This window comes from Podarcis tiliguerta, assembly GCF_965153285.1.
Source record: "Podarcis tiliguerta genome assembly, chromosome: 4".
Classification (NCBI taxonomy): domain Eukaryota; kingdom Metazoa; phylum Chordata; class Lepidosauria; order Squamata; family Lacertidae; genus Podarcis; species Podarcis tiliguerta.
In genome coordinates, this window is record NC_139537.1 from 27,793,759 (window position 1) to 27,821,704 (window position 27,946).

Genomic DNA, 27,946 nt, shown 5'->3' on the forward strand with positions numbered 1-27,946 from the left:
CTTTTATTTATTTGTCTGCAATTTGGCAGGCTTAATCTACTCTGGAGAGCCTCCTGTGCCTGAAAAAAATTCATCCACTTCAGTGAAAAGAGGTTAAAATTGTAGCCATTTTAAAATTCTTGATTATAGTCCATGGAGAACACGGAGGTTCATTTTACACAGAATGACTTGTAACACAGATTGAAGTGGACAAGGGTACACAGTAACTCAGAAATAGATCATAATTTTTATAAACTCACAGAAAGATACAAGGTAAATGAATGTTAGAGGCTGAGCACATCCATAGTAAACGACAAATTTTTTTAAAACCATTTCTATTCTTACTACCAATATTACTGGTACATATCTATAATATTACTACACTCTTACATATCCAATAAAACAGTCCTCAAGTTTTTAAAAGCAACAGTATTATACTAAATTAATAAAGGAAGATATGATATTGATAAAGATTTCATTGTTATATTATTAGACAAGTTTATGCATTTTCTAATTCGTTACTTGCCTTAATTTTTTTTAAAAAACTATTTCAATGATTGCCTTACTCATCTAATTTGAAGGCTACAGACATGAAAGTTATAAATAAGCAGGAAATCCCAAATCACCCTAATTATCTGAGAATATATTTTATTATCTTTTTTGTTCCTGGTATTTTAACATTACAAAGAATCTTTGCTATGGAAGCATGATGGCTCTTATTAACATGATATTATAGCACATCCTATAATATTATTTTGGGGGGCAGGATTCAATAAATTAACTGAATACTGTCAAACACTTTCTCTCAGTTAAGTCAAATTTTAAACACACTGCACCTAAATACACAGAAAATCTGGATTACATCTCGCAATTTAAATTGGGAAATATGATTTTCTGTCCAGCATGTAATTAATGTGTTTTTAATATATTTTTATATATCATTAACTGAAGCACAATATCCTATCTTACATAATCATGGTTTATTGAATGGCGACTAATTGATCAAGGGCATTCAATCTAGCAAGAGGTATCAGCTAATGGAAGAAGAGGGATGAAATTTTGGCTGATTCCCCTCCTCCACAACAGATTTTTCAGGGAGTGTTGGGTGCTCTTCTTCCATTAGCAGATGCCTCATTCAGAGCAAAAACACAAGGAGTACCATGATCTATTAGTGTAGTTTTACTTATCTGTTCTCATATCCAAATTCATCAGATTATTTTATATATTCTGTATAGCAGCCCTTTCACTTTTTAATATTTGCACAATAAGACTTAATGACGAATAATCCATGTATTTTCCTTACACACAAAAACAAACAAGCTATAGGTTATTGGTGTACACAAAGTGATCCACATTTCATTTCCTGAAGGCATAAGGCAGATAATGCCAGCTAAAATCCAACAGATATAGTTCAAGGTAATCAAAGATTAGTTAAGGCAACTAGTTGGAATGAATGGTAGTATTTGTTGTTTGGTGCTGCAAGACAACCTTTAACAGGAAACTCCTGAAATTTTTATCCTAGCAGGCCTTTCTCCCATATAAATGGTTGAAATGTGGCTTGTACGTCACTCAAAAGTTGAGTTGAAACTGCTATCGGAAGGGAAAGGAACAAAAATAAGCAATACAGACAAAAGATACATTTTAACAATATGATGCTAATCTCCCAAGTCATCATTCAGCCAGATATGACCGTATTTCAAAATTTTTTTGATGACTTCTTACAGAAAAGTCTGGTATTTATTTTCAAAAAAACACTCCTTTGAATAAGACGCCAAATATATCAGTATTTGCAATATCTTACCTTCTTCTTGTTTCCAAGTAATCGACTAATATTTGTGACCACATTGGAAAGATAAGTGGAAGTATTTATGCCTATTATTTCATATCTGTGTACAGTTAATTTGCATCCAAAAACCTCAATAATATTTACAATCAATTTAACAATTTGTGTAAAAGATTGCATTTTGTGGGTTCCTGAGATAGCATCACCTGCATTTTATATCATTTACTGTGCAAATACCACGGATATCAAGACTTGATTGCACACATACAGCCAAAATTTAAGTTGAAGAAATAAAAAGTAGTGAAGACAAAAGACACCCTTGCCTCGTTCCTCTAATTTCAATGATTTTGATAAATATTAGAATAAGGTAATATTTTACGTTTTCTGCTTTCAGGTGACTTTTTTTTATTTATTTAATTCAACTCAGAATCTCTAAATTTTGTATGTGCCACAGTCTAGTTTTGTTTATGTAACCCTGAGTTATTTTTCCGGAACTTTCTCAGCTTTCCCCCCCAAACAGGAATTTCTTGCGTCATCAACATGTCAGTCAAATTTCTTCTACTGATACAATCATTTACATGAGCTGCTTAGCCTTAATGTTTAGAGCCTCTGCTTAATTACAGGCATTCATTATTACTTCTACTTGTCTTTGGACTACTCATTCAACTAATAAGTCTTTCATTAAAATGCCGTTTTGTGTATAAAAATCTTTAAATAACTTGGAAACATCACACAAAATGTTAGGATTCCATCCAAGCTTTTAGAGCTTTGGTGAAGGAGCTAAAAAATACATGGTCATCCAAAATTCTGCACAGATTTCTGCTTTTGAGAGTTGCATTCTAGAGGCACGCACCCTTCTTCCAGACTGGCTTGACAAGATGCTGCCAACATGGTCATTCTTAGGGCCAAAGTGGATGTTATCTTGGTATTGGCGAAATACCAAAGAATGTGATGATAGCACAGGGAATATTTGCAGGTTGAGCAGGAAACTTGACCCTATCTGTGAACATGGATTCTTCTGCTATTCCCCCATCTCCAACACCACCCCTCTTTTTTCCAACCAGGTTGTCTTTAGTTTTAGCAACTGACTGGGGAAAATATATTTGAAAAATGAGAGGGGAGGCACTTATAGGTGAATGTACAGGTTGGGGGAGGAGTTAAGCACCTTCTCCCACATTCTAGTTTCTCCTGAAAAATGCAAATCCCATCCTTCCATCATGTTATGGCTTATAATCAGTTTGCCTATCAGGATATATAAAGCGGAATCTTCATGAAATCTGTTGATTGCTGCTGGTTGTGTCACTTTGAGTAGCTTTTCTTGCTTGAGCACACCAAGTGAGGATTTCCTTTTTCTTTTTCTCCTTTTGGATTTTATTCCTTGAATAGAAAGCCCCACATTATATTGTAAACTGCTTCTCACAGAGAAAGAGAGAAAGAGGGAGAATATTTCTCTCTATTGGGATTTTTAGGTGTGTCTCTGTGGATTGGTCATTATGGACCCCAAAGCTTAGGAAATGCTGAACATCTAAAAAGATTTCAGTCAATGACTATTTTGGTCGAAATGCTTAAGACTCCTGAGTGATGCAGCTGCACTGTGCACCCTATGGCTCAGCACAGCTGTAGATCACATTAGGATCACTACAAAGAGAGAATTCCATACCAAAGAACCTCTATGGAACCTAAAGCGTTTAATATAAATGGCCTGTCTTAATTTTAATTCAGTCTGCACCATGTGAAATGTCATCACCCCTAAACAAATTTTAAGAGGGAACTCTTGCCTCAATTTCTGGCCACCTGGCTGTTTTTATGGCACACCTACATTAAAAGAAAGTGGCTGCATAAAAGCAGGATTGGGTCTTTAGTGTAATAAGCACTTCACGTCCAGCTCAGGTTCGCATAACAGATGGTCAACATACCACCATTTCTCTATGATGGGAAAGGGAAGATCAGTGCTATAAAGTTTCAACCACATCTTACTGGAAGATTTGTTCGGCAGCTCATTTGTAAACATTTAAAATGGGGACGCCCAGTGACATTCCTCAAATTCAGGGAGCAAAGTATCACAATGCATACAAATGCTCAAAGCATGTGTATTATTTCATTCTGAAGATTTCCCCCTTCTACATATATTTGGGCTTTACTTGGACTTTTTAGGGAGGCATTTACAGTGGTTCCTTAGCATCAGGAAGCCAAGAAAGAAAAGTTGTAAAAATGACTATCTAGGAATCTGCCTTTTGCAGATTTCTCCATGATTTTTCTTAAAGCAGGGCAGTAAAAATGAATGCTAGATGATCTTTTCCAGTCTTTAAGCCATTTTATTTGTACTTACGCAACCCAAAAAGTTATATTACAATCAAAGCTGCGGAGGAAAGATACATGTAATTGTATCTCCTCTTTATTTTTCTTCTTTACCTGTTAAAATGTGTAGTAACAGCTCCAAAAGGGCAGCTGAAATCAGGAAAAGAGGGATAAAACTCACCTATGCCTCCATGCTGCTGGGTGAGATAAACTGATTCAGTTTGGATTTAAAGGCGAACCAACCTAATTTCTCCAGCCAGAGTGTATGTACAAAAATGCATATACCAGGGTAATGTGCATTTATTATTAGAAATAACTTATCAAAGTGTTGGTGCTGACCTCTAAAGCCCTAAACAGCCTCAGCCCAGTAACCCTGAAGGAGGGTCTCCACCCCCATTGTTCAGCCCGGACACTGCGGTCCTCCTCTGAGGGTCTTCTGGCAGTTCCCTCACTGCGGGAAGTGAAGTTACAGGGAACTAAGCAGAGGACCTTCTCAGTAGTGGTGTCCTCCCTGTGGAATGCCCTCCCATCAGTTTTCAGGGAGATAAAGAACTAAACAACTATAGAAGACATCTGAGGGCTGTCCTGTATTGGGAAGTTCTTAATGTTTGGCATTTTGTTATGTTTTAAAATGTAATGTAAGCTGCCTAGAGTGACTGTGGAAACCCAGCCAGATGGGCAAGGTATAAACAATAAAATTATTGTTATAATTAGGCAAAATTGCTTTGCAAAAGTATGTATATTAGGCAAACTAACATACGAAAATATGCATATTAGCAGAAATTCACCCTAAAATGCTAATGAGTCCTTATGACTTGGTTGTTACTATAAAATGCAGACTGATGTGGGCATGTGGAGAACTGAACTTAAGATGGGGGCGGGGGATGAGAAACTGAGAGAAATTGAAATTGCTAGATTTGCCAATCCCAACCTGTGTGTTCTTTGAAGTTAAAAATCATCATTATAATGAGACTCCTGTTTCACATCTCTTTTCCTCCCTCTTCAACATTTTAAGATGCATGCATATGACTAATGAGCTAAACTTTATTCTCATATATTGTCAGTGAGCCCCAGCAGCTATTGGTTGAGTTTCTTTGAACATTCTAAATGCTCAGGATGAAAAGGATCATCAACAGAATGCTAATAACAGTGGTGTTTTTGTGAAAGCAGTGGAATACCACTGAGGATGGCAGGGGGAAAAGACTTCATGAAGGCACGGGGACAAGAAAACTGTTAAAGAGAGACAGAATGGGCAAGGGAAATGTAGACTAGGGAGCAATGAAGCTGAAGAAGTGGAGGGGCTGAATTTTATATTGAATTAAAAACTAGGCAAAGTCTCTAACGCAGTTTTATTTTGACAAAAGAACCCAGTACATGAATGAGCATGAAATAATTGCTATCCTATTACCAAACTTGGTCTGCACAAAGCAGAGACAATTCTAACTAGCAAGGGTTGATGATCGGCTGCTACGTTTTCACTGGAAAAACTAGGAAGTGCCTGCAACTCAAGTTATTCTGAAGAAGCATGTTGCCCATCACTACGAAATGATTGTTTTCAGATTTCAGTCTTTTTAGACTCAACAAGCATGTAAAAGTTAACATAAAAAGAGAGCTTCTAAAGGCAAGCTGATAAGAGGGCTAGAACATTTAAGTGTATACCAAACCAATTTCTCATTTCATACTTCCAAGTCCATACATTCCAAGTCTATTCATTGTCACATCTAAAAAATATGTAGTTATGGCTTGGTGAATTTACTATCCAGGTAATCCATTAGAATTTTTCGCTTCTCTCAGCACCCACAATTTACATTTTTAAAAAGCCACTGCCTGCATTTATGTTTAGACCAACCCATTAAGCTCTATGGTTCCCACAGTTCAGTGACAACCCCCCCCCCCCATGTGTATGTTATAGCAGAGATTCTTTGTCTGGTTTCCCCATTTTCAAAAGAAGCTCACTGAATATTTAGAATAGATTTTCCCATTTATTTATTACATGACTTACAAGTTAAAATCCAGCAAAGGCAATCTGTATGGCAAGGTCAAATACAAAAACACACATACAATGCACTGCATTGATGGTACAAAATGAAGGCAGTTTACTTGATTTATTAGAAAATGAAAACTATTTTCTGCTGCAGCTACTTTAAAAACGTTTCACTGGTTTTGCTGATTATCAGTTACTTTGGAGAAAACAGAGGAAAAACAAACGAAACCAGAAAAGTATTTCCAAGAAAATAGTATAAAATTGTAAACTTATTTCATCAACTAGCATTTACAATACAGCAGTTTTCTTTCATTGGACAATATAAACCAAATAGAGATTATTATACAAGGTAAAGAACAATTATCCCTATATAATATCACAACACACCAGATGAGATGAGTACAAAATTGGTTCAGTACTTGCTTGTCCATACCTTGCTGCACAGCGATTATTTAAACAAATGCAAACAAAAATGCACAAATACATACACCAAAAGGCATACAAATATGCACATGCACACTGTGTGTGTGTGTGCATGTGCAGAAAGAAAGAATACAATCCTGGATCACAAAGGGCTAGTTCTCATTAGTAAAGCCTTCCACATGATCATACACATAGGTATGCAACTACACTGAAAAAAAGAAATCATGAACCAGCTGTACACATGATAAACTGGCAACCAACTCCTCAATTTCAGCAGCTGGGGGGAAAGTATAGCTTAGATCATAAGGTTCATTATGTGCAATGCATGGTTCAGACTAATCTTTCTCCATGTAGTCAGATACCTGCTTTGATTACTCTACATAAATCTGGCATATTTGGCATGTGAACCATACCACAGAAAACACCAGCGTCGTGCACCCACTTTTTCTCACATGAGGCTGGATCTACAAGTGACAAAGGTCTCTGGAAAGTACAGGCTTTGTATTGTAAACTGGGAGTCATCATTAAGATTCAGTATTACATGCACACATATATACAAGGCTTATTTATATTTCCATTCATCTCTGTATTTGGTTTACAACTGTATATGCCATACCATACCAATAACAGAGGGTTGAAGTAATTTAAACTTTGAGATGCAACTTTTGACATTGTGATGTGGAATATAAGCTCACAGATCTATAATTCAATTATGTAGAATGTGATTTTAATTACAATGTGAACACTGCTGCCTTAGTATTGCTACTTGCTCATCCGTTGGTGGAAGGGGATCTCTGGATGCGGCTCCAATGTTCTCTCATACATACAAGCCCTTGGATGATTAACTTAAACAAGGAAAAACAGTTGCCTGGCAGTTCAAAGCTTCTTTCCACATGCAGGAATGGAACAATAGACCTTCAGCTATTTATTTCCCAAAGCCAAAAGCCTACCATCTATTTTAACTATTCATTTTAAACACAGATTTTTTAAAAATAATAATAAAAAAGGAGTAAAGGCTTTCAAAAATAATTTGACTTAACTTTAATGTTTGAACTCCCTGTTCCCCATAAAACCTAAACTGAGAGATGGAGGAAACTTTGGGAAAACTAGCAAAACAAACCTCCAGTGCCTGTGAAATATCCAGCTTAATTAATTGTCAGCATGTTACATTAACACACTTAACAATCTTGTGGTTTTGTAAAACAAACTACCAGATTCTGGTCACTGGAGCTGCAGCATGAGGACAGGACAGCCTTCCCTCCTCAGCCATGATCTTGGTAAAAACTGTGCCCCACATCTTGAGGCAAATAATACAATTGTTTCTGCATTTGCATTTTGGAATTTCTACCCACAGAAAACTGGACTTACAGGACTACAGTTAAATGGTAATACTTTCCAGGCACTGAGGAACTTTCATTTTACAAGTGAATAGAATCTCCCATGAACAATACTCAAATTACAATGTTGTGTGAAACTTGTAAGGTAAGGCCTGTCACATCCCTTAGAAGAGCTCATATAGGAAAACCTGGTATGGTACGCACTGTCTAATAAGTTTAAGAACATGTATCTGCCTCCACAGCCCAAACAAAGCTATGCAATATAAGGCTTGTGGCAATATTTTACAGTAATAGGAGAAACAATATTGAAATATTTCAAACACCCAACCCCCGAAAAGAAACCCCCAGACTTATGTCATTACATTTCCTTCCTTCTAGATAAGTGGTGCCGACACATTAGGAACCTATTCTGATCTCCTATGAATTAAAGTACTAGAATGTAACTTGAAAAGGAAACATACCCAGCTGATCTTATTCCCTCTGCCTGTTTCAGGTACAATATCTAATGGTTTGGAAAGTAGCTGACATTATAGGTTTCTTTTGAACTGAACAGACTCTAATAAAACCCCCTCTGTAAATATCAATATGTATCCCAGGTTTTCAGGGTGGAATGACTCCAATAGCACAAAGAAAGCACCTGTAGTACATCTTTTCCCCTTAATCACATACTTAACATGTGATAGTGTTGTACTGTCCTTTGCATTGTGACATACTAAAACACAACTCACAGGGTTTTAACCACTGAAGTTGTTGCACTAATGCAAAAACTTCCACTTGCTCAATGGAACTTCCCCTCCCCCTCTCCATGAGCCCCCAATCTGCACCGGGGGGGGGGGGGACCGCCAGAAAAGATTTGCGAGGGAGCTACGGGGAGAAGAGGGAAGAGAAATTCCACTGCACAATTCTAAGAGCTCGCACTGATGGAACAACTTTGGTGTACACAACCCATAATACCATACATCAGCATTGTCTGGTCATTTTTGTTGCATGTTTGAATAAAAAACCACTTAAGATATTTAAATGAAAAGACAGAAGCATGGCCCTTAAAACCTGAGCTTGCCTTCCTGTGTGTAGTACTAACACATTTCCTTATGGTGCCCAGTGATTGGTAAGGTGATGCTGACTATGTTTCTGTAGGAATTCAAAAGCCAACATTAAATCATAAATTATTATGTGAAATGTTAACGGTAGATGCCTCATTAAAAAAGTTACCGAATGTGTAAGCTACAGTATCTAGAAGTAACAATCATTAAATTAAAAGCAAGCAATCAGTGTTGCAAGACCATAATGATTTGCAATAAAAGCACTGAGTTCTTGCTCTCAAAACAAGGCAGTAGAGCATAAACGGTGTTGTAAATATCTGCTTAAGGACCAATCCAGAATAAATTTCTCCTAAGAAATTTCAGGATCCCCTACTAAAAGAGAGATAACACACAAGCACAAAGGAAAGCTTGTACTTCTCCCATTCTAATCAATGAGGCTTACATAGAAAAAACATCCCACTGGATCATGCCCATCATCATAATTAGTTTAACACATACATACATTCACACATACATAATTTCGCTGCTCTGAGTTCAGCATATTCATTTTTTTAACAAGTCCCCATAAAAAGGAAAATGAGAAATGGCTGATTAGACCCAAATACTTCAATCACCATAAAGATTTCTATTTTTAACTGAGGGGGGGAAAGCTCTGTGCTCACTTTTGTTAAGTGTCTTAAGCCTGCAAAACATGTTCCTATATTTACACCTAACAAACAGGCAAAAAGTCCAAAGCAAAAACAAAAAACACATTTCCTAGTGAAAAACCTAAATTTGCAAAAGTGTTTGTGTAGTGTAAATGATATTATAAGCTGCTTAATCTCAAGGGTGGATTTATAAGAAGATTGAGTGGAACTCTGTTTGGGTCCCCAAAATGCCACTCCTGAGGGTCAATGGACACCCCTGGAATGGTGTGAAATGGGGTCAGGGGTTTGGAGCAGGGCAAGGAAATGAAAGGAATTTAACAGGGCTCCCTTGCACAGGATTCAACAAGTGTATGTTCCAAGCTATGACAACTCTTTCTTCTTCTTCAGAATTTGTCAACTTCATCGGTTTATACAGCACACATTTTTTTATAATGAGGGCGGATTTCTTACAGAGCTACGAAAAGAGCTCAAAAAGGACAAGCAGTATGAGCAAAGTGCATCTGGACTGCACTTGATTTTCATAACAATTTCTACCAGTTGCCGACAGCTCTACAGGCAAGGGCTCCTTTTCCAGTAAAAATTGGAAACAAAGTTTTGAGCAGTAGTAAAGATAGGGGCTCGTATCCAGTGCTACTGTGAGTGGAAAGGATGTGCGTAAAAGTTCTTCTACTGATATCCTCTCCTCCAGCAACCCTCTTACCCACATCATAGGCATTTATTTACTGAGGGTTTCTTCACCCTCAGGAGAAACTTTTCAGTGAGGAAGGAAGATGTATGTAGCAGCGAGAAGATGCTCAGTCTGCCCCTTGCATACGTATCCCTTCTGCTCTCCATCATGGTGAGTGTTTTGGAAAACAATAGCACCTTTGGACATTATATTTACCCTATCCAAGTTTCATCTCAAAATGTTTACACAATTTGTTATCACCTAGCCTAAGAGCCCTTGTACAGAAATCAAGTCGCACAAGCACATAACACCATTAAAGTTAATATATTATATATGTATATAGGGACAAACGCCGGTGTTTTAATATTAAAATACGCAAAACGCTTTTGTGCAATTCACTAATGTCGGTTAGCAGCTAACTACATTCTCAGGAAAGTGTTAAACCTTCACCCAATCACAAACCATTATGCACTGTTCCATTTTCTGGGGTTTTTTTTACACAGAGTCTCCTACTGAATCCAAATCATCCGAAGAGAGAGGGCGATACAGGTCCTGTAAGATGAAGTGCAGTATAGATTTGTTTACTGTGCTTGATTTGCTGCACTGCAACTTTACTTCTTAATTTTTTAAACTAGCGCCAGAGAGGAAGACCGAAATAAATAAATAAATATAAATAAATAAAATTCAGCATTCCTGTGATTTAAAACAGGCTTAAAAACAAACTACAGCAGTAATATATATATGAGATAATTTATATTCTGACATTTTACCCTTTGATAATTTTGACATCTACATAGTGATGGTTTCTTTAAAGCATGACAGTATGCTAAGAATCCTGATAATGCCATAATGAATGCCTTTACATTCCTATTGTTTGTTTCATCTCGCAGTATGTGAGAGAACGGAAGCAGTTTGGTAGAATGGCAGCATAAGGGGGGCGGGGAATAGCTGTGCTTTTACTGACGGTTGCCAAGCAACCAGTTCATATGAGCAAAGAGAAACAGAGCATGTGTATAAGTAACCCTGTGTGCGTGTTAAGACTATCTCCATTCGTTTTCTACTCCTACTGCTAGGATCCTCTGACTGATCAAATAATCTACAAATGCCAGAGATGTGGGAGTATAATAGATGGCCTCGTTCAATCTACACAGCACAACACATGTCTCACAGATATACAGTACAGAAAAATAAAGAGAGGATGTTCAGGAAGAAGAAAGGGATAGAATGATAGCAGCTTTGTTTCAAGGTGAATTACATGGAGGCGTTTGTTTAGTGGAGATGGAGATAATACAGTGTTAATATGACTTGCCATGCCTCCCATGCAACATTGTAGATTGAACAACACTAGAGTTAGAGTGTGATAAAAGGCAATGCGCCAGTGGCATTGGAATGGGCACAAAGGAAGACTCCACAGGAAAAGGATGAGACAAAACATAACACAACAGGTACAATACTGTAGAAGGACACATGAGGAAGCGTTAGACCAACTCTTGCCAACCTGGTGTCCTCCAGTTGTTGGACAACAGCCCCAGCCAGAATGATGGGAGTTGCAGTCCAACAACACCAGGTTGGAAAAGGCTCCCTTAGAGTAAGGGCTCACCAAGTCAAACACCCTGTTTCCACTGGTGGCCTGTTAGGGGACATTGCCAGTCTTACAATAAACAAGCACACATGGAATTATCACAAACAGCAACAAATATAAAATGGTATAAAACTGATTCTGACTTCATCAATGAGGTTATATACAGGGGTAGCCAATATGTTGCTGGGCTGTAATTCCCATCAATCCTGCCTACTAGCAATGGTGTCTGGGGTTGATGGGATTTGGAGTTCAACAACAACTGGAGAGCACAGTGGCATAACACAGTTTGCTGGTGCCCAGGATGGGGCAAGTTTTGTGCTGCCCTGGTAGACTGGGCAGGCAGGCAGGGCTGGGCCATCACCGAGGAAGCTGCCTCAGCAGATCACTCATGCACCAGAGCCCAGGGGAGGAGAGGCACGGTAATGATGTTACTGCAGCTCCTCCTCTCCGCAGCTTCCGCCTCCAGGTCCGGACCCACAGTCTGGTGGTGCTGGGCCAATGGCGAGCAAGTGGCTTCCACAATTCCCTAGTGCGTGTGACACCCTCCCCTTCCCCCTTCAACTTGGCTGGCATGTGGGCGTCCCTTCAATGGCCATGAAAGGAAGGAGCTGCCGCCACCCCAGCCCCAAAGATCTGGGCTGAACACAGTGTACCTCCCTGCAGCTCTGGCCTCAATAAGGGAGCCTGTGGGGGGCACCTTGTTGTGCCCCCTCAAAACTGTGTGCCCAGGGCCATGGTCCTTCTGCCCCCCTTCTGCCTCTGAGAGAGCACCACATTGGCTATCCCTGGGAGATATATAAAGGAATGACTAACAACTTACCAAGGAAAAGGTCTGTGCTTATCTTCTTTCACTTTCTTTCCTATTTTCCTCTCACACCCTTTCATCATTTGATATCTTAATTTTTTTAGCCTGCACCAACTCTCCAGACAATGTTTTAAAACTATCATCCATAAAATTCTACTGCAAACTGCCACAGGCGATTAAAGAAGCAGATATGGGAAGGGGAAATAGAGGACAAAAGAAACTCCATACAAGATAACGGAGAATAAAAGGCCAAATCATGAAACAAGCTGAAGGTGCAGCCTCATGACATCAACATGAAGAAAGCTTTAGACAACCAGAGGAAAGAGCTAAGGTAATAAATCCCAGGGGGGTGTGGACAAGTCCTGTAATCTTGTCATCTTGTCATATTCTTCCCCATGTCCCAAAGACTTATTTCGTTTTGACTGTTCAGGCAACAAATACTGGAAGGGGGAAATATTTTGGTGTAACAGCTGAAAATTTTCCTCAGGAATCTCTTTTATAACTTCCTCAGCCTTTCTGCTGTTTGGCTTTGTGAGCCTAACTTTATTCATTTATTATTTAATGTAAGCCGCTCAGAGAACTTTATGTTATAGTGTGGGAGCATCTAATGTTCACGCTCACATAGCAACTTATCGGAGAGCCATATTATGTATAAAGGTAAAGGTAAAGGGACCCCTGACCATTAGGTCCAGTCATGGCTGACTCTGGGATTGCGGCGCTCATCTCGCTTTATTGGCCGAGGGAGCCAGCGTACAGCTTCCGGGTCATGTGGCCAGCATAACTAAGCCTCTTCTGGCGGACCAGAGCAGCGCATGGAAACGCCGTTTACCTTCCCGCCGGAGCGGTACCTATTTATCTACTTGCACTTTGACGTGCTTTTGAATTGCTAGGTTGGCAGGAGCAGGGACCGAGCAACAGGAGCTCACCCCGTCACGGGGATTCGAACTGCTGACCTTCTGATTGGCAAGTCCTAGGCTCTGTGGTTTAACCCACAGCGCTACCTGCATCCCATAGTGCCACCCGCGTCCCACTCAGCATTTCCCCTGATTAAGCAGTCTGTAAATTTATCTTAATAAATAACTTGGCACCCTGTTACACTGCCCCACACTTCAAACCATGTAACTTCTGTGCCATAAGTTGATACCACACAAATAACTTATCTGGAAGGGATTGTTTCTCTACACAGCAGGTGCAAGTAAACTTAATTTATTTTAAGACTGAGCTTTGGAGTGGAATTTAGACAACAACAGAGGAGATGATAATGGAGGCTGCACAACACAGTAACAGTACTCCATTGTTATCTGCAGTCCATCTGTACTCAGGGTCATCTGAAATTGGAGGAATTCATGGACATCCAAGCTATATATAGGCCCCAGATCCCTCTTGAAGCTGGTCCAACCACCAGTTCATAATATACTTAGAATAGATTCTTAAATCTAGTTGTGCTGGAGCCATCTCCTTCCTGATTCACTGAATTAACATAATGCAAGCCCAGACCAAGCAGGAGTTGTCCTCACCACAGCTCTTCCAGACATCAGCACCAATAAGCCACCACATGAACTTCTCATGTTACCTTGTAGTACAGGAAGAAGCTGAACTGCTGTGGCTTGCTGCCATGGTGATGAGGTCAAGTGACCCCACGATGTCAAGTGCCTCACCCACAAATCACTGCAAACTTCATTTACCAGCAAGCACTTCCTGAACCCTAGGTCAGAGGGAGATGAGGGAGCAGACAGGGAGGAGGAAGCTAAAAAGGCAGCAGGGCTTCGTGAGCGGGAAGAGGCTGGGACAGAGAACAGTCTAGGCTCAGAGGCAGAAGAGGATGCTGGAGAGGAGGGGAGGCAGGAGGCAATGATGAGGCAGGCTGTTGAAGAAACCGGGGAGCGTCCCCCTCCTGCTGCGACCTGTTCCCCTCCCCCCAGTCTCCCTAAACACACAGAGAAATGAAGAGCAATGATTAGGCTGCTGGGGAAGGACCCAGGGGAGGAGCCTTAGAGACCTGTGGGAAGGCAAGGACCTTCAGTCCTTGCAACTGCCTCGTTGGGACAAGGCATACTGGGAAGAACTGCTGTGATCACAAGGCCTGCACTGTTTTGGTTTCTTGAATGAAGAGTTAACTTCACTGACACTGGTGTTTTTATTGCCCTGCACTCTTCTAGAGCAAATCTCATGCCTAAAGAATTTTACTGTAATGCTTAATAAAGGATGACAGAATGAAACAGAATGAAAAAAGAATGGAAGGCAAGTATGCTGACCATGGAATATTACAAATCTTTAAAAAATAATTTCAAATTGTTGCTAATGCCTCATACATTGAGTTGTATTTTATTCATCGTTACAATACAGTCATATTAGCCACACACACAAAGTACCAAGGGCTCAATCCAATACCACCACACCCAGTGCTTCATCAGAAAAACAAAAGCTGTGTTCAGATGACAACAGTATAACATCAGTGGGCGGCAGGGAGAGTGGAATTGCACTTACAAGCCCCAGCCCTTCACACTGACCATGCCTTCTGAACAGAGCTGACATACATACAACCTGCATTAACACAAGCTCTGTTCAAGATCAATGTTTGGACACCAGAGATCAGATGCACTGGGAGCGATCTCCTTAAACTATATTGATGCACACTGAATTGTCATTTGAAGAGAGATAGAAACGTGTGCCAAGTTTGTATCTGCTCTGGTACTATTGCCTACATTAAATGGTTTAAAATAGGTGCATCATTGATGTGCACTTATCTAAAGATCTCTATTGTTAACAGCATTTTATTAGGTGCCTGGAGGTCACATCAATAAAAGAGATCCATCCAGTAAAACAGGGTGGGGATACTTTATTCTGTCAAGGACCACATTCCCCCAGGTGTAGTCAGCCAGCTCTGGACAAGGCCAGAGCCAAAAGTTGGCAGGCACCCACTTTTCTGTCACTCTTTCTGATACCACCTTTCCCCATTTCCTCCTCCTTGCCGCTCATGTGAAATTAGGCTGAGAGTCTCATGCAATAAAAGGGCAAATCAATGTGCCTGAATTATATCAAGCAGCCCTTCTGGAAGTTCATAGGAAAAGAGAGAGTTCTCTAAAATTTAACTAGTTATCCTTTCCTTAGGCCAATCAGATATGGATATTATTTATAGGAATAAAACCAGTGTGGGGATGTAGGTGCTTTTGTTTTGGTTATGGATGGTACTCACTGGTCACCTCTTTTTTTTTTTTTTGCTGCCCATGGCAGCCATTTTGTATTTGCACCCATGACATTTTTGTCAATATATAACTACCGGCACCTCATTTCCACCACAAAAAGTGAAAAGAACTATAGATCTGTGAGGATATAAGCAGGCTTTATTCATTCTAACAATAATTATGCCATTAATGATGAAAGTACTTTACAAAGTAAGAACAAAAAGACAAGATCCTGCTCTGAATACCATGCCACCTAAAATTCAACACAAAAGGGGGGGGGGGCAGAAGGCGTGAAGAAAGAAAAGTTTAAAAGTGTATAACTTTGTGTTAAGTTCAGCTACTCATACTTAGGTTTAGTTTCAGTATTGAATGAGGACTACGAGATCATGCTCTTTGGGACTGAAAGGAATATAGAAAGGGAGATAGAAAGGATAAATGTTTATGACAAGAAGTTTCAGATGTATCTCCACCTATCTGCCCAGCCGCCAAATGTATCAAAGAGTTCCACCATCCATGTCCTGAAGCCAAAAAGGCCAGTTCAAATTTAAGGAAGGCGGTTAAAAAAACCCCACACTATCACAAAATGTTTATGTGAGCAGATGGGGGAAAGAACAAAAAGTTAGTTGAAGTCATTTCTGCTTTTATAATGGTACTTTATTGAACTCATTCTGATTCATTCTCTCTGATTCACTCTGATGTTTCTTTACGCTCCCCAGACTGTACAGAGAAGAAAGAGATAAAAGGGTGCTTCCATTTATGAGCTGGTCCAAAGATACTGCAAAGAGATTTACCCCTCCCGTTCACGAATAGCTAATTAATCAGTAATTGTCTTTAATTTTAGAGTGACAGCACCTTCCATCTTCTTTGAAGGAAGGAGTGCATCAAATATAAACATGTTGAAGAGGCAGGTCTAAAAGGAACAACATAATTATTATACTAACTGTATCATTCACCTCAAAATCATGGTAAATTTATTAAGTACTTCATCAAAAGCTAGAGTCTAGGAGATAAGTTGAAGCCAGTTCCCTGACTGAAAAGCCACAAACTATGATTGCCAACATTGAAGTCTATAAGATTATGGCCTCATTCAGATCTAATGGCTTAGTGATGTGTGAATCAGCCACAGACATCAGCTCCACTCCTCTCCTCTCCTCCTCTTGGCATCCAAATGAGGTGCAGATAAGAACATAAGAGGCGGCTTGCTGGATCCAACCAAAAGCTTATCTAGCCTAGCATTCTGTTCTCACATTTTGTTCTCCTTTTGGAGGTCTACATGCAGGACATGAGATCAACAGCACATCACTTTTGTGATTCCCGGCAGTTGCTAATTCAGAGGCATATTGCCTTTGATACTCAAGGTGATATAGCCATTATGACTAGTAGCCTCCATGAATTATCCTCTATGAATCTATCTTACCCTCCTTTAAATCTATCTAAGTTGGTGGCCATTACTACCTCTTGGGGTGAAAAATTGTTTAACTATGTGCTGCGTACTGCCTTTTGCCTGTCCTTAAACTGTTTTTTAATCAACCAGTTTAGCATTAAGTTTGATTGTGGACAAGTTGTGGTTAGACTTAACTATTGATAGGGAAGCAAACCAACATGAAACCATGTTCCCTAAACAATAGTTAAAATTAACAAATTCTGCATTGCAAAGGGCAGGGGTGTCAAAATATTGTGGGGCCCAGGTAAGCCCTGCCCCACATAATCAATCACGTGACACAGTGCGCACACACCATTTGAATGGGAATGCTCATCAACTTTGTGCAGGCCCAGACCCACGGCCCCTAAGAGTTGGCTCCTATGGCAAGGGGTTGGACTGGATGACCCTCTTGGTCCCTTTCCAACTCTACGGTTCTATGATTCTATGATCCCACTTGCCTCTAGTCCATGGGTAGGCAAACTAAAGCCCGGGGGCCAGATCCAGCCCAATCGCCTTCTAAATCTGGCCTGCGGACAGTCTGGGAATCAACATGTTTTTACATGAGTAGAATGTGTCCTTTTATTTAAAATGCACCTCTGGGTTATTTTTGGGGCCTGCCTGGTGTTTTTACATGAGTAGAATGTGTGCTTTTATTTAAAATGCACCTCTGGGTTATTTGTGGGGCATAGGAATTTCTTCATCCCCACCAGTCCGTCCCTCCAAAAGGTCTGAGGGACAGTGGACCGGCCCCCTGCTGAAAAAGTTTGCTGACCCCTGCTCTAGTCTATACTGTAGTTGAGTGCTGGTATCAGGCTCTTAATGGGGTGTTTTTTTAATCTGAGGGTGCACATTTTCTTTATCCTTACCACAGCTACCACTTCCATTCATTTGCCTCTTCTTCTGGCCCAATTCACATCACTTCCCAGAGGGAAAAAACAAGATATATCCTCCTGCTGCTCCTTATTCCTCCCCCAGCGTATTTGTTCAACATTGATAAATAAGTAGGCAGCAAGAAGACAGACAAGGAACACGTTCAGGAGGTTCGAAGGACTGGAACTGAGGTCCCCTATGGATGAACAGGCCTCAACAGGTGCCCGATTAAACCCCGATGCCTTCTCCAGTAGTTACTAATCATAGCTATATCATTCTCTCACAACCAACCTGTAAGCTAAGCTATTTATTATATTTATTTCTCACTTTTTTGTCTAGGGAGCTCAAGGTGACCCACACAGCATTGCCAAGTGATGTCCCATCTAGATATTGACCAGACCCAATCCTACTTAGCTTTGGCAAGATTTCTACATCATGTGCCTTCAAGACCATGCCCTGGATTATTAAATTAGTTCAGCCAAAACACAGAGAAATGATGGGCCTAACCATATTAGTAAACAGAAATGAGAGACATGAGTGTGCTGTCTTAAGGAAGACTTTTTTTTAGGTTTCAGAGAAGTAAAGGAGATAACTCTTCCAACTAGTTAGCATCAATCGTTGAGATGCCCACAACTTTGACCTGCCCTATAATAATCAATATAATCAAAGGTGTTTTGTACTAATATGTTACAAGCATGAAAATAACTGCTACAATGATTTCAGAATGTTTATGGTTTATGCACATTGACATAGGAGACTAGATAGGTTTTTCTAAAGTCTAATAATGGTGATGTTCTCATGATGAACACGGGAATGAGTAAAAGCAAGCCTTGGGCTCAAATGGTCTCCCTCTTCTTTGTGACCAGGATAAAGGCTATGACCAGTGGTTCCCAATTAGCTAATTGCTGAGGACCCCCTATTTTTCAAAAGCCAAGCCACGGACCACCTACTTTTGAAATTTTTGATAACTCTATGGTAGTTACCTCTGCAAAGCAATTTTTTTGAACAAAATGTGGGGTAGCTCCTAATAAGCAAAGGATTTTAGGTATACTAAAAACAAGATAGACCATAAATTTGTGTTTATTACCATGCAAAAATGACAAAAAAATAGTTGGGGGCAGGCAAGGGATGAGGCCACTCTGGGTGCGTTCAGCGGACCCCCAACTGGGAACCACTGGCTTTGACAGTAATAACTTTCTGTTTCTCTTGAACTCGGCTTCTCATTGAGTATGAAAGTTAGATTGTGGTTTATACTCCATATGGTTAAGTTAAACAAGCCAGCTTCATAACCTGTGGTTTGAGGATGGCTAATTTTGAATCTGAGAAGAATCAGTGATTTAGGATAGTATTCAGCTTAGTCCTATTTAGAGTAGATGCCTTGAAATTAATGAACCCAAGTTAGTTGTGTCCAGGAACATCAATGGATCTACTCTGAGCAGAACAAGCACTGAATATCACCCTTGTATGCAAAGACAGACCAAGTTTATGGGAGATGCTGCCAATTTTCCTCCTGACCAGATGAAAGGAAGTGAGGGAAGGGGAGAGCATGTTAGTCCAAGGCTCACTTGGCCTTGTTCCATTTCAGGTATGGTGTGCTAAACCATTGTTTAGTGTGTTGTGCAAATGCAACCAGAGTGTGCAGATGTCTTTTTTCGAATACTTTTTGTGCATTGATAAATTGTTCTTTCATTATTCTTCACTACTCTTGGCTTGAGGGGGACATACTTTTGTCTCTTTTTGCACCATAGAGTTGTTTTGAATGAAGGGTGGAAAGGGCATTATTCTTTCAACAGAGAAACGCTTTGCAATATATCATTAAAAATGTAACATCACAAAAGGAGTACATTTCCTTAGAGAGAGCTCTTTCACAAATGCCAAGAAGGGCAGTTGTTTCAGTTCAACTGTTGTTCCAGTTTATACAACAGCTTCTAAACAAGAACTGTAGACAAGCTATTTTGACCAGGCATGCTACACCTGTAAGAACAGTGGTTTTCAAACAGTCATCCCAGAGCCCTGGAGTTTCTTCTAAGCTTATCAGGGGAGAAGTAATGGACTGCCAAATGCCCAAAAGACAGATTGTCCTTCATTACCCTGCAAAATTCAGCTACAAGAAACTGTTGGGTGTTTTCCAGGTTGAATTCAGTTCACGTGGGACAGCAGAGAGGCCCAACAGATTTGGCCAGAACACTGCAGAAACATGTTTTTCTGCAATGTCCCATGGATCTGTTATCTACCTGCAGGGGTTCCTGGGATGCTTACAAAATTTCACCTCCCCAATTTTCTCTCTAAGGTTCCAGGTCTTGGGTGTGTTTGTGATACCAATGCATTAGTTATCTGCGATTACTTTGGATTAGATTTCTAGACCTTGTAAAGACAACCACACATGTACAGCTCTTGCCCCAGCTTTCAGCTCCTTCCATTTCCCCCACAATACTGTTTTTTCTTACTGTTATGCTATGCACATGAACAATTGTACAAATTGAAACAATACTCTCAGAGTTCTAGGCAAACATTCATATATGTGAGAGCATATGCTCAAAAATATTGCACCCAGTGTTTCAATGCACACAATTGTTTCTGCTTATCAGTGCAGGGTGGGGGAACAGTATTAATGGGAACAAATGGGAGGCTCCAAAATGAGCAAGTACATCAGGTCCTGAGACAATTAATGAAATTTTCCAGAGGATGGGATATGGAAATAGGGCAGAGCAGAAGGCCAAGCAAAGCATTGGGTTGGGGTGGGGAATTCCCTATCCCAAGGGATTTCTCAGCAGATCCCTAAATGAATAAAGTTTGAAAACCACTGCAACAGATTAAGCTATTTAGTATCAAGGTATTCTCTTGGACACTCTTAATAACCGCAAGTTTCCTTACCCTCTGTTTCCGCAGGCTTCCTGGGCTGGTGGGAGAAGGGCTTGGAGACTTCCCAGAGCGGGGAGTAGAAAGCTGGCTACCAGGAGTTCCATTAACTAGAAGGACAAACAAATAGATTAGATATGTGCATCGTTGGAACAAAAAACTATGCAACGTGCAACAAACATGATTCATATTAACCAGTTATTTCTTATATTATAAGCATTAAATAAAGTAGCTCTCAAGCAAGCACTCTCCACATTACGATTCAATACTAGCCTGCCTTACATTGTGCTTAGACGAGTGATCAACTAATTGGTATTCATTGTGTGGCCTCAACACCGATGAAATTAAAATTATTGTACTCAACTGTGGAGTGCTTGTACATGCAAAAAGATGCAGAGCCATATGTTTTCCCCACCCTGCTGCTGCCTGCATAAAATCTCTTCCACTCCTTGCTTTATATATGTTTCTTAATCTATTAGAAATTTAAGATCACTGCTATATTATAGACAATATCAAAACAGTGTTGGTACTTATAGGTCACTACCTTGCAAAAGTGTCTATATAGCACCTTTGACCCAAGCATTATGGGTTCTGCCATTTCTAACAATGTTGCCCAATACACCTCAGTTACTCTCCTCTAAATATGAATGGCTCTTTTAAACGGTGGAAACACTTGTTACGAGTAGCCTTTTCTATTTCCATAAAATCTGCTGTAAAACAAAGAGCAGAGACAGAAGGCACAGCACAGAGCACCTAAGCAAATGATGCCAACGATGTAGTGAAAAATCACATAGATAGAAAGAGAAATGGCACGGAATAAAATGTCTCCTCAGACACACCACTGCTAGGTTACAATCCATATTCATCAGCAACAGGAAAGGGGGTGGGTAGCGACAACTACCAGACATCCGAACTCTCCACCTTGTATTAATATTTACATGTCAGGATAGTAATAAGGCATTTAACTTACCTTCTATGAGTTCTAACATGGACACAGACTTAGTGTTTAATCAGATAATGCCAAGCAGGAAAACGTTTGCCTTTGTACTACACCCAAGCAGCAGCGGAAATGGGAAGCGCTGGGATTAGTTAAGGATAGCCAAAGCTGCTCACAGTGAGAGCTGAATGAGATGCAGGATTCATAAGCCGAAGCCTTTTCTGCGTAAGGCTGACGTCTTCCGAGCAGCAGTGGGAGGTGCAGGTGCTGTCTTAGGGGCTACATCAAAGGTGTCAATTAAGCACAATGCCGCGACTTCAGAATGCTGAGCAACTGCAGCCCCCACTCTGATCGGCGAAGCCCCAAAGCCTTAACCATCTTACATGCTGCACACTGAATCATAATGAGGTGCCTTTGGGGGCAATATACTAAATGACTCATGCGAAAATCACAATGACAATAACTCTTGTAAAGCCACAGCTGACTGGCAGTCTCGCAACTGCTAAACCCATCAGAGAAAACTGGATTTTTAGAGGTTTGTGGTGTGGAGAAGGCGTTCCCGCCCCCATCTGCCATATATTCAGAGTGATAAACACCGGTCCCGAGATGCTAGTGCGCGATACATTATTTCTTCAGCTGAGACAAGAAAAGGGATTGGCATGGTAACTAATGGTTACAAATTCTGCTATATGTTAGCGCTCATCCTTGAAAGCCTATTTCTTCCCATGCATCGGCTGTGGTGTGGGAAAGGCATGTAGTTAACAGACAATGTCAGCTAGAATGATGAGGAAAGGTTTAACCTGTGCTTTGGGAAGTCTCTTGTTTTTCACAAGCATGAAAACAGGATTTTGAGTGAATGGATGCCAAGGACAAAGGATTGTGAATCAGCACTCATTCATCAGTGGTATTAAATGGAGTGGAGGAGTACACCTACACGTGGATTTTTAAGAGGCAGGCTAGTCTAGTAAAGGATGAAAGATAGAAGCATTCCAGCCAGCAAAACATCACTACCAAGATTATAGACACCCTGGGCTTGTACATAATTTCTCTTTCTTTAAGTTCATCTGGTGCCACACATACATGTTACACATAGAAAACCTCTAACACTCCTTTGAGGATCCTGAATGAGACTACAATATGCCTTTGAAGACAGTTACAGTATAAGACCAATTCATACAGGTTCTTTCTCCATCATTTCAAATATTCTCAGATAGCAAGACTGGGAAACATCTTAGTGCCCAGAGAGTGCCACCAAATAACAGTTTGGGGCTAGGTGAACTAAAGGTACCCATGTAGTATACTACGGATTATATGGTGGATTCCCCTCCTTTCTCACTCAGCCTGATATCACCACTTTACAAAAAACCAATGGGAAGAGGTATTGGAAAATGAGTTTTATGGTTATCATTCCATCAGGAAAACCAGCACAGAGACCAATCCCTCATCTCCAGTTTTCAAGGACCTGTAAGCTAAGGAAAGCCATATTTATTAGGTAATGCCAACACTCTCAGTGGTGCTCTGAGACAACTAAGAACTAGTACACGTCTTTTTCTAGAAGTATTTTAGCACTGCATCCTACAGAACCTTGTAGTTCCATAGTAGTTTGTAGGTGCAAAATGCACACAGATTTTGCATTCTGACAATGTTTTTGCATTCAGTTTCCTTCACAGATATTTCACTTGGATTAAAAGGTGTGTGTGTGTGTGTGTGTGTGTGTGTGTGTGTGTTGGAAACAGGCATCAGCAATGGTCAGCCTTCAGGCGAAACACCCCGCCGACTCCTCCACTGTCAGATACTGATTGCCACTCCAGTTTCCAAACTGCAGGCAAAGAGAAGTGTAGAGAAAGTGGCATTTGTTGGAACTGAATTTGTTGGTAGTACATTTTCCCCAGCCTGGTGTCCCTAGATGTTATGGACTACAACTCCCAACAATCCAAGCCAGCATGGCACGATATGAAGGCTGCCTTGGGGGTGCACCTGAGGCCACATATCCACACTGACTTCTCAGTGTAGTTATTTGGGATAGGTAGTTACTAGCCAGGAGACAAAGCCGTCTTGCTTGCCTTACCAGTTATGTTGAAGTCTTACTCACGGAGGATGACAGTAAATACTTAAAGCCAAAATAAAATCCTTTGTATTGATTTATGCTCATTCTGGGTCTCTGACATTTTCAGACCAAAGAGCAACCTAAATGGAGGATGTGGGAAAATGACAGTCTACTTACTAAATTTCCTTGTATTGTAGGGTTTTAATTTAAAGTTGTAACCATTTATGTCACAACACACTAAGTTGGAAACGATGGCTCTAAAACAGTGACACCTCAACCTTCACAGCAGGGCCCAACAATACATATTTAAAAGCACATATTTATTTTCTAGGATAATCTGCCAGTTTTCTTAGAAAAAAGCCGCGGCAGCACATTGTACTAAAATTATATTGCTTTTTAACAACTGCTAGTTAGAGGGGAGAACATTTTGTACTTCTGCTAAAACATGCCTGTTCAGTTGTTGTTGCTTATTTACTAAAATGGGTTGCCAGACACAATAGAGACAAAAGGTGGGGGCCAAGATGCTAAGGGGAATAAAGTGAAATGTGTTTAAGCAAAATAATAATAATTCAAGAATTGTTTTTTTAAAAGTATAATAATGAAAGCGAAGTGCACAACAAGTGTTTACCACACCTATCAGCCAATCACCCATTCCCACCACCCTTCTGAGTAATACCCCTCCCCACCCTCTCACTATATGTAAGGGTCTGGTGACTTCTATTTCAGTGTATCTGAAGAAGTGTGCATGCACACGAAAGCTCATACCAAGAACAAATTTAGTTGGTCTCTAAGGTGCTACTGGAAGGATTTTTTTTATTTTGCACAACAACCATTACCTTAAATGACACAGACGACATCCTTGTACCTAGCCATGTATGCCAAGAGTATTCTGCAACATGTTTTGTTTTGTGTGTGATGTTACAGCAAAAGAACCACAAGACAGCTTGTGTAGCTCACAGCTAAGCCTATGTTCTGAGCTGATCAGGACCAATCTAGACATTCAGATTTTGTAACATGGCAGACAGGTTATGCATAGGCAGATTTAAAGGTGTGTGAATGGTTTGGTCACACTGTGCTCTGAGCCTCGGGGGCACCACAGGAGATGCCGCAACTATGATTTAGAATGGAGTGTGAGAAGTGGGGCGGGGGCTCTGAACTTTGGCATTGCACAGGGTGCCATTGAAATCTGAGACCCCCCAAGGTCCACCACTAGGTTATGGGAATGTACCATCTCAGAATACAGGTGATGGTGGAGGATGAATGTTTGAATGGTCCCCAACCGTAAAGTGCCCCTGATTTTAGAAAGCCAATATCTGGGCTCAGATCCATATAAAAATTGGGAAACCTGAGATGTCTCCATAGCCAGGGGTTGGTACAAAGTAGAGAATGTATGATGAGCTCGATGGACACACTGGTCTGACTCAGCCAGGAAGCTTCCTCTGTCGCAGATCAGACTAAATACCCATCTAATGCAGTATTGTTTACTGTCACTGGGAGTTGCCCTCAGAAGTCTTAGAAAAGGTGTTCACCATCACCTGCTAAGTCACCCTTTTAACTGGATATTATTATTTATTAAATTTGTTGTCACTTTTAACCCAGAGTGACTTTCAACAAACTAACCAAACAAAACCCGCACAGGTACATTTAAACCAAGGGGATAAAAAGGTAAAGGTACCCCTGCCCGTACGGGCCAGTCGTGTCCGACTCTAGAGTTGCGTGCTCATCTCGCTCTAGAGGCCGTGAGCTGGGGCTGTCCGAAGACACTTCCGGGTCACGTGGCCAGCGTGACGAAGCTGCTCCAGCGAACCGGCACCAGAGCAGCACACGGAACGCCGTTTACCTTCCCGCTATAAAGCGGTAACTATTTATCTACTTGCACTTAGGGGTGCTTCAAACTGCTAGGTGGGCAGGAGCTGGGACCGAACGATGGGAGCTCACCCCGCCGCAGGGATTCGAACCACCGACCATACGATCGGCAAGTCCTAGGCACTGAGGTTTTACCCACAGCGCCACCTGCGTCCCTTTTAAACCAAGGGGATAGGGAATACATTAAAAACATCTTGGCCACTTCTAAAAGGCCACAGATAGATAATGCCTAGAACTGCAAAGCATGCATTCTTCCACTGAATAACGGTCTCTTCTTGGGGGACAGGCATCTGACAAACTCCCTCAGTAGAGATGGGAGTGGGCAACATGACTGATGCTGAGGAGATACAGCCTTGATCATTCCCTGTATAAATCAGGTGTGAATTCAGGGATTCTTTATGAGTGGTAGCATATATCATGAATCTGCAGTGAGGATTCTTGATGTTGGGGTTCCTGAAGCAACTTATTCCCAGTTCTGGGTATAAATTAAAGCTGAGGCACAACTGGAAACAAATCTGTACTTTATTTAACTTTATCCCACTCAGTGAGGGGTAATCCCTTCACTAGCAAAGGCACAATAAAAAGGTAAAGGTACCCCTGCGTGTACAGGCCAGTCTTGACAGACTCTAGGGTTGTGCGCCCATCTCACTCAAGAGGCCGGGGGCCAGCGCTGTCTGGAGACACTTCCGGGTCACTTGGCCAGCGTGACATCGCTGCTCTGGCGAGCCAGAGCCACACACAGAAACGCCAAAGGCACAATACCATGGTGCAAAAAATATATGGGTCCAGGTACAGCTCATGACAAAATTCAATTAAAAGCACCAGGATTGATTAGTTTATGTCATTGGTTTCACTGGGACTTGGCCATGATGATTTTTTGTGGGATCAAGGACAGAATGTGGAAACTGGTGGAAACAAACCACTATCAGGAGAAACAGCTGGAGATTCTGTTTTACAGATCAGCCAATCCACTGCAGCAGAAGGAAATCAACTGAGCAAACTAATAGTAGTTTTATAACCCTGTTTAAAATCTATGCTATACACTTGTTGTTGTTGTTTAGTTGTTTAGTCGTCTCCGACTCTTCATGACCCCATGGACCAGAGCATGCTAGGCACTCCTGTCTTCCACTGCCTCCCACAGTTTGGTCAAAGCTATACACTTAGCCATACTTAAATTTAATCATCCACCCACATTAAAAATATGAAAACTATTGCAATCAGTTCAAGGTATTCCATGACAACTCGCACCTTGCAATCATATAAACTAATGGCTATATGTTGTTATATACTGTAATAAATATTTCACAGTGATTACTTTTAAGACAGGTGGGTGGCAGTGGAAGACAGGAGTGCCTGGCGTGCTCTGGTCCATGGGGTCACGAAGAGTCGGACACGACTGAACGACTAAACAACAACAACTTTTGAGACAATGCAGGATACTATTTAAAAATAAATCCATTTGGTTCTGGCCTTACCATGGAGCTATCACACAAAGCAGTTGCTTTGCACAGAATTTCTTTCATACATCCCCTCCCTCTTTATACCATTAAAAATGGTCTCTAGTCCAGAGCCGGAAGGGAGAGAAGAGTACACCATTTATTTATGGTATTTATATATCACCCAATTAATTATGTCCTCAAGACACAGTACAAATTTTGACATGGTTCAGTTTTGACTGACGTGAAAATGTCCAAAAACAGCAGTGGTGAAAATTAATTTTGAAATCTCTAGGACAGCTACAAGTATTGTATCAAGTGTCAGGGGACTATATCCCAGCCTATTCAAATATACAAGGAAGGTGTGGAAAGCTTTGTGATTTGTAGACCATTTGGCAACAAAACTGTAGTCAAGTAAATCACTCAGCTTCCCAAGGAACTGCAGCCTATTGAACCTTGACTAATGAATTTGGCTCTACCTAGTGCCGTGTTGTTGTTTTTAAAAATAGAAAAATAGCTGCCGGAGCTCACCATGCACCTCTCCCTTGTTCTCTTCGAATGGCAATGGTGCCCCACCTGCAGGAAGGCTTATACTAGGCTAAGGGAAGAGTTTGAATGGGAAGTTGAGCTTAAGGCAATGGTGCACAGTTAACTCACTGTCCCAACCTATATATAAACACAAGCAGGAGAAAACGGGGGAAACAGAGGTTTTTGTCTAGACCCGTGTTTTGAGAAATGTGTTTTAGGATGGCATGAAAATAAATGTATGCTTTTA

General features: G+C 40.7%; 1 protein-coding gene across 5 annotated transcripts in view; it reads right to left on the minus strand.

The window, feature by feature from the left end:
* The window catches only part of DCLK1 (doublecortin like kinase 1), a 203,352-nt gene that overhangs the window by 53,788 nt on the left and 121,618 nt on the right, over positions 1–27,946 (minus strand). For 3 of the 5 annotated variants that reach the window (XM_083437123.1, XM_083437122.1, XM_083437124.1), the window contains exon 6: positions 20,901–20,995. In XM_083437123.1, the coding sequence (XP_083293249.1) occupies positions 20,901–20,995 (95 nt within the window). Of the gene's footprint in view, positions 1–6,029; positions 10,714–20,900; positions 20,996–21,855; positions 22,266–27,946 lie in introns of those variants that run through there. The other 2 variants (XM_083437125.1, XM_083437126.1) reach the window with 2 other exon arrangements.